Genomic DNA, 7,548 nt, shown 5'->3' with positions numbered 1-7,548 from the left:
CAGGGCTGCATTGAAGCATCATGCTATTGTGGAGAAGTTTGAAATTGGAACTGAGAAATCTTGTAAAAGTGTGTTTAGAGGATACTGCAAAGCGGATGATTGTCCATGGTCTATTGTAGCAAGGTTGATGCATGACAAACAACTGGGTAAAGGATATTAAGGACCTTCCTCCAGCTAGCCTTGCTGACTCCCTTAGGTCCAAGTTTATGGAACTATATGCAAGGAGGAGAAGAATAGGTGAGAAATTCGAAGGCCATATAATGCTTCCAGTCGTGGTTCGCCAACTATATGCGATGAGTAGGGAGTTGGCCCACCTGAAAGTCAAAGAAGGTGGAAGGAAAGAAGCTGAGGTGACAGAGGTTACTGATTCACACAAGATCATAAGACATGTGGTCAATATTAGAAACCACATATGCACCTGCAGGGAGTGGCAAGTCTCAGGAAAACCATGCCCACACGCTATGGCACTCATCACCACATGTAGAAATCCTAAGATGGAAGAGTACTTGCATCCTTACTTTTCAGTTTACCATTTTAGGCTAGCCTATGGGGATGTGATTAGACCACTACCTGATATGTCCCAATGGGCACGTGTGAATCTTGGATTCAAAGTATTACCGCCTCTCGAAAAGAGGGAGCCTGGTAGACAAAGAAAACTCAGAATTCCTAGCTGCATTGAAAATAAGGGCAATAAACCTAGGGGCAAAGGCAAGTGGCAAGTGACATGCAAAAAATGCGGAGGTCTTGGCCATAGGTCGTCATCTCCAAAGTGCCCGATGAATGGAACAAAGAAAAGGTAAAATTGCCACTTGTTTTGCTTCATTAAAATATTACATTTTATTAACAGCTCCACAATTTTAGGAAAAGCCGAGCTAAAAAGGGGAAGGCTGGAAGGCCTCCAAGGCTCTAGCAAAAGGCAGAAAGTTGTTGAGCAAGGAAGTCCAGAGAACAACAGTCCTGTGACAGCAAGGTAAAGAAAATAACATGATTTGTACACTTCTCCTCTATATAACAACATTAACCATTTTCTTTATTTTTAGTCAATTCTCATCGGCCATAGTAGAGCTAGAAGGCACAAGTCAAATCAACACTTCTCCTGGTCCTGTGACAAGAAGGTACCTCTATGAACTGTATGAAAGACTTGAGCTGTACATTTTTAGTTTTTATGAACACTCAACCAGCTAGAAATTTCCTTTTATTTTTAGGCAATCACTTTTAGCAATGGTGGAGGTAGGAGGGTCAAACCAAATCACTACAAGTTTTGGACCTGTAACAACAAGGTAAAAAAGAACTACTCAATTGAGCATGCATATACTCAACTCTGTTCATGTACTGAAGCATCCCTCTCCTATGTTCCCATGTATTCAGCCAAACCGGAGAAGAGGCACTAAATATTGTTACCACTCCCACCAAGTCTCCAGCAAGGCGTCGGATAGAACTTAAGAAAAAGCTCACTCCAAGGAAGGGAAGAAATAGTGCTACCTGATCAACTGAAGAATAATTATATAGCCTCTTTTGTGTTCTAAGTTCAAAGGAAAACTTTATTCACCTGAAGGTTCTTTTGGCTCTGTTGACTGTATGGTTGTATGGTTGTAAGTTTCCAGAAGACGATGGTTCTTTTGTGTTGCCCAGGAAAACTTGTATGCACCAGGATGCTTCTTTTGGCTTTGTGTGGTTTTTAGTTCCCAGAAAACCTGTGTGCCTTTAGTATGGTTTGCTTATAATGACTGCTTTATTTTTATGAATATATAAGCATATGTACATCTCGTTTATATTATGGTGTGCTGGCTTTGCTTTGTGCCAAAATGTACATTTTTTTCTAACAAGGGTTTAGTATAGTTCCCAGGAAACCAAATCACCTGCCTCTATGTGGCTGGGTTCCTGGTAGGCTTCAGTTTTTTTTAATGCTGCAGCAATCAGGAGCCCATCATCCAGCGCACAGAACTGATCTAAATGAGACAGGGGTACTTTGGTCCATTTAGGAGGACAGAGAGACATGCAAACATTTCATGAAAGGGAAAAGATGGAAAAAAGGCCAAAATCCTAAATCTTGAAGCAATTCGCATGTTTAGTCCTATTTTTTGAAAGACACACGAATTGAATCCTAAATCTTGAGAGGCATGCGAATTGAGTCCTAAATATTGAAATTTCTCATCGATAGTAGAGAGAAACTGGAGAGAGAGGGGGAGAGAGATTTGGCAGGGGATTAGTGGAAGCGGGTCGGTGGGTTCAGACTTGACTACTTGAGACCTAATGAAACTCAGAAAGACAATCATACACCACACAAATCCTAAAGCAGAATCAAGGGTCAATAATTTGACAGATTTTTATAACAAAAAACTGTTGACAGATAAATAGCAAAACTCAACTATAATATATACACCATGAACCTGATAACGAGGCTAACTAAAAGCTCACAGGCCGAAACAGGATGCGTAGGAGATCGATCCTACAAAGACAATTTGCCCATTGACCAGGCTATTTATAGTCCAACAAATTCAGGTTATGGTAACCCGACTGCGATCTACACTCGCATACGCTGCCATCGCCGGTCGCCGCGCACCACCTGTCCTCCTCAGACTTTGCCCGGCACGAACACTTGGACTGCGCCGCGAGCTGCTATATTAAACCCATGCCATCATTGGCGGCGATCGCTGCTCGTTTTTGCCACTTCTCGATCCTGGCCATGCACCATCATCGGCTCATCGCAGGCGCCGTCCCTGATCTGGCATGAAAGGAGGAGGCGCCATTGTCATGCACGCCGCCGCCGGCAAGCAGGTGCCCAAGTCCAAGACCTCCTTCTTCCTCTACATCCTCCTCCTCTACGTACTCCTGCCCGTGCTGGTGCTCTACGTCGTCGCGCTCGCCGTGTCCCCGTTCTACTCCCACCCGTGCCCGCAGGACGGCGGTGCCGGTGCCGATGGCAAGTGGCATAATGGTAGCTCGTCGCGGCTTCCGCCGCCCAAGGCGCGGTCGAAACTGAAGCCGAAGCCTTCCGCGGACGACGACGATGCCGCACCCACCGGGCTGCGTCACATTGTGTTCGGCATCGGCGCATCGTCGTCGCTCTGGAAAAGCCGGAAGGAGTACATCCGGGTGTGGTGGCAGCCGGGGAAGATGCGCGGCTTCGTGTGGCTGGACAAGCCGGTGCCGGATCTGTACACCAGGAACCCCTCCTCGGATCTCCCCGGCATCAAGATCAGCGGCAACACGTCCAGGTTCCCCTACACGCACGGCGCCGGCAGCCGGTCGGCGCTGCGGATCACGCGCATCGTCTCGGAGAGCTTCCGGCTGGGCCTCCCGGGCGCGCGGTGGTTCGTGATGGGCGACGACGACACGGTGTTCTTCCCGGACAACCTGGCGGACGTGCTGTCCCGGTACGACCACACGCAGCCGTACTACATCGGGAACCCGTCGGAGAGCCACATCCAGAACCTCATCTTCTCGTACGGCATGGCGTTCGGCGGCGGCGGGTTCGCCATCAGCCGCGCGCTGGCGGCGCAGCTGGCGCGCATGCAGGACGGCTGCATCGAGCGGTACCCCGCGCTGTACGGCAGCGACGACCGTATCCACGCGTGCATGTCGGAGCTGGGGGTGCCGCTGACGCGCCACCTGGGCTTCCACCAGTGCGACCTGTGGGGCGACGTGCTGGGACTCCTGGGCGCGCACCCGGTGACGCCGCTTGTGTCGCTGCACCACTTCGACTTCCTGCAGCCGGTGTTCCCGACGGTGCGGTCGCGGACGCAAGCGCTGCGGCGGCTGTTCGCGGGGCCCGTGGCGCTGGACCCGGCGGCCGTGGCGCAGCAGTCGGTGTGCTACGACGCCGGCAAGGAGTGGACGGTGTCCGTGTCGTGGGGGTTCGCGGTGATGGTGCTCCGCGGGGTGCTGTCGCCGCGGGAGATGGAGACGCCGATGCGGACGTTCCTCAACTGGTACCGCCGCGCCGACTACACGGCGTACGCGTTCAACACGCGGCCCGTGGCGCGGCACCCGTGCCAGAGGCCGCAGGTGTACTACATGCGGCAGGCGCGGCTGGAACGCCGCCGGCGCAAACGCAACGCCACCACCACGGTGACCGAGTACGAGCGGCACCGGGTGCCGCCCACGCCGTGCCGGTGGCGCATCCCGGACCCCGCCGCGCTGCTGGACCGCGTCGTCGTGCGCAAGAAGCCCGACCCCGATCTCTGGAAACGGGTATGTACGGGCGTCGTGCACGTCTCAGTTCTGGTCCTCATCGATTTTACAGTCTACGTGGCAAATGTGGCATCTTGATCTGACTAGACTAGCTATGCATGAACCTTTGCGTGCAGTCCCCGAGGAGGAATTGCTGCCGGGTGGTGTCGTCGCCGACGGTGGGGAAAGACCGGAGGATGACCATCGACGTCGGCGTCTGCAGAGACGGCGAGTTCGCCAGGGTTTAGGCAGGTCGATCTCTTCTTCGTTTTGTTTTTGAAGGAAATCTCTTCTTCTTTTTGACTGACAGTGGCAAACAAAAATTCTCCTTGAAATCGTACATCCGCTCGCCCTGTCTCCATGCAGTTTGCGCAGGGGAAGTATAGGAGCTAGATCAGTGGACGGCGGAATGGGGAGCGATAGAGAAAATGGCTGCTTCAGATCCACGGATCATGGAGCACATGTTTTAATTCAGTGATCATGGAGCAACAAGGCTCAAGGCAGAAGCAAACCCGTTGCGGAAGGGGCTCAGAGGAACTCATCGGTTGGGCCAGCAACGTGCGATGGAGTGTAGCTGTATACTGTAGAGGCGTATAAAGATGACGAAACGGGGCGAGTGCTTTGGTACGTCAAACACTGAAACTAATGGCATCCTGCGCGCGCAGATGAGGCACTCTTTTGTTTGAAGGCGTGGTCGGCTATGGTCCGTTCGGCACTTGTTTGCAATTCGAAGGTCATCAAAACATGATCCTGCTGAAATCTCCATCTCCCCGGCTAAGCACAACGTGCGTGCCAACCGGCCCGGGACGGATTTAATTAGACCCACGTAGATTTTGGGCCATTAAGAGGTGCCGTGTTAGTCTTATGCTACGAAGTTGGGTTGGACTGGGCTTATCTGGACCGTAAATATGTATACACTATGGGATGTCCACGGCCTGCTAATAAGAGTGTGTATTCTAAATCACATCCATTTTTAAGGTCTATAATACAATCGCGTGTAATACCATATCAAGTTTGACCTAATAATTACTCCCTCCATCCCAAATTGTAAGTCATTCCAAGAATCTTGCAGAGTCAAAGCATTTTCACGTTTGACCAAAATTATAGAGTGAAATACTAAGATTTGTAACGTAAAGTGAGTTTACTATGAAAATATAATTAAAGAAGAATCTAATGATATTTAGTTGGTATCATAATAATTATTATTTTATCATATAAATTTGGTCAAACTTTGAAAAGTTTGACTCTCCAAGATTCTTAGAATGACTTACAATTTAGGATGGAGGGAGTACAAAAAATTATAATATCAAATATACCATCAGAATATAATTAATAAACAAGCTAATGATACTTATTTATATCATAAACTAGCACAAAATTTGAGTATCGTTCTATTACTATGGACCTTTACAACTACGTGCCTACATCAAAGAGGTATGTTTTCTTTGGAAACCAATAACTCGAGCGAGACACATGCCATGCCGGTCACTTGTCCAAGTCCAACCGCGAAGTGAGGATGAGGGCCTTGGCCAACATCCTCTACTTTTTCCTGCTGGCTACCTAGCCGAAAGCAGCAATGACATGGCTCCGTTTGGCCATGGCATGTCCTGACGGAGCTGCCCCCACCGAGGGCTTACTATACCTGGACATGCAGCCCGAGCCTGTTAGCACGATCCGAAGCCCGTCATTTTGGCCCGGCCATAGCCCGGCCCGGCCCGAAGGTTATTGGGCCTGGGCTGGCACGGCACGGGGCTACAGGCCGTGCTTGGGCCGCACTTCAGCCCGGCCCGGCCCGCCAAATAACAACATTGTATAAAATAACTCATTTTGATATCTAAATCTATTCTCTACATCTGTCATATGTATTTGAATGTGTTCTTTATACTGATGAAGTGATGAATTGATGAATGTGTTTTAAATATGCTTTTAAATCTGTGTTTATTGATATGTTATTGTTCAACGGGCTATGGGTTGGTCCGGCCTAAGGGCCCACCCGGTACGCAAAAAGGCCCACGGGCCCGTGTCTGGGCTGGAGGTCAGGCCCGCGGGCCGGTAAGGCACGGCCCGTAGGGCACGACGTGCCCCCTCGGCCCGTTAGGCAACGTGCTGGGCCGGCCCGTTGCCCAAGTATAGGGCTTACTAGGAGATGCTCCTGGTGCTAGCCGCATATTGGCGCCACTGGTGCCACTACTGGTTCCGCTGGTAAAAATGCCAACCCCCCACCACCGGAGACCGAGAAGAAAAGTTGGTGCTCAATCTTCTTCTTGGTGATCCCCGGTGATGAGGGTGACAAGTACACAAGGAGCAGGGGCACATGCTCCTACTTAAATTCTGGGATTTTTAATTCTTTGGTCTAGCAACTAAGGTCCAATTTTTGTTGTTCATCACCGAATATTGTCTAAATATGAGGCTAAAATCTTGTTTGTCGTGCTCAATGCTCGCATGTCTTTAGTAGTGTTACTTGATGTTTGACATCTTCAACAATATTATTAAATAGCACATTAAAAGTTAAAAAATCTTCAATATTCTTGTTACATTTTTCCTTTAGAGCCAATATCGCCAGAATTTGTTCCTTTTGGCATCATATAATTAATATAAAAAATGCAATTGTGTTGCAATCTATAAAAGCTTTAATTAGCAATATGTGTGTTGTCTTCATTTATGTATAGACTGGTTTGCAATAGTTTCTTTAGCTATATTGTATATGAATTGAATTTAGTTATTTATTAATTATATTTGACATAGATACTCTCTTTTTTCTCGGCCGTTAGATTATAAAACACAACAACGGTATTTTTTTCTTCTTCCTGATTAATCTCGTAACTTTTATGCTTTGTATTTGACATGCCTTTTTTATTCTCATATGTTGATCATCATAATGGTGCACATTCCTTTATTTTTAATGATTAACCTCGTAATTTCTTGACCTTGTATTTGGATAATCTATTTATTCTCGGTTGTTAGATTATCACAAAATCTAACGTGCATGTTTCCTTTTTTATTAATATCATAATTTATATACCTTGTATTTTGGATATTCTATTTACTCTCGACTGTTAACCATCATGAAAACCAACGTTGTATGTTTTCTCCAAATTAATCTCACAAGTTATAGGTGTTGTATTCTAGATATTCTTAGTTGTTAGATCGTCATGAAATTTAAAGGTACATATTTTATTTTCCACAGTGCTCTATTTATTCCTTGTCACTAGATCATCATAAACCAACAATGCATATTATTTTGTTTTTTCCGCTACTCTATTTATTTTGGACCATTAGATCATCACAAAATTCAATGGTGGATATTATTCTCTTTTTCTAATTAATCTTGTAGTTCCTAGACTCTCTTGGCGACGTAAGGGCTCCTTTTGATTC

General features: G+C 47.4%; 1 protein-coding gene and 1 long non-coding RNA gene across 2 annotated transcripts; both read left to right on the top strand.

Moving 5' to 3' along the window:
* LOC110434457 lies at positions 929-1,436 on the top strand. The gene is made up of 4 exons (XR_002451966.1): positions 929-970; positions 1,041-1,115; positions 1,206-1,280; positions 1,369-1,436. It is a non-coding gene; the product is annotated as an uncharacterized LOC110434457 (long non-coding RNA).
* Positions 2,173-5,174, top strand: LOC8061459. The gene is made up of 3 exons (XM_002468560.2): positions 2,173-4,194; positions 4,311-4,425; positions 4,540-5,174. Exons 1-2 carry the CDS (start codon positions 2,731-2,733, stop codon positions 4,419-4,421), a joined length of 1,575 nt encoding a protein of 524 aa, XP_002468605.1. The 5' UTR covers positions 2,173-2,730; the 3' UTR covers positions 4,422-4,425; positions 4,540-5,174.

This window comes from Sorghum bicolor, chromosome 1 (assembly GCF_000003195.3).
Source record: "Sorghum bicolor cultivar BTx623 chromosome 1, Sorghum_bicolor_NCBIv3, whole genome shotgun sequence".
Taxonomy (NCBI): Eukaryota; Viridiplantae; Streptophyta; class Magnoliopsida; order Poales; family Poaceae; genus Sorghum; species Sorghum bicolor.
The sequence above is the reverse complement of the archived record's forward strand: the minus strand, read 5'-3'. Positions and strand labels throughout refer to the sequence as shown.

Bases quoted from the DNA above. Each gene is read 5' to 3' on its own strand.
- LOC8061459 (XM_002468560.2), top strand. From the start codon at position 2,731: ATGAAAGGAGGAGGCGCCATTGTCATGCACGCCGCCGCCGGCAAGCAG. The intron at 4,195-4,310 runs GTATGTACGGGC...CTTTGCGTGCAG, and splicing joins ACCCCGATCTCTGGAAACGG to TCCCCGAGGAGGAATTGCTG.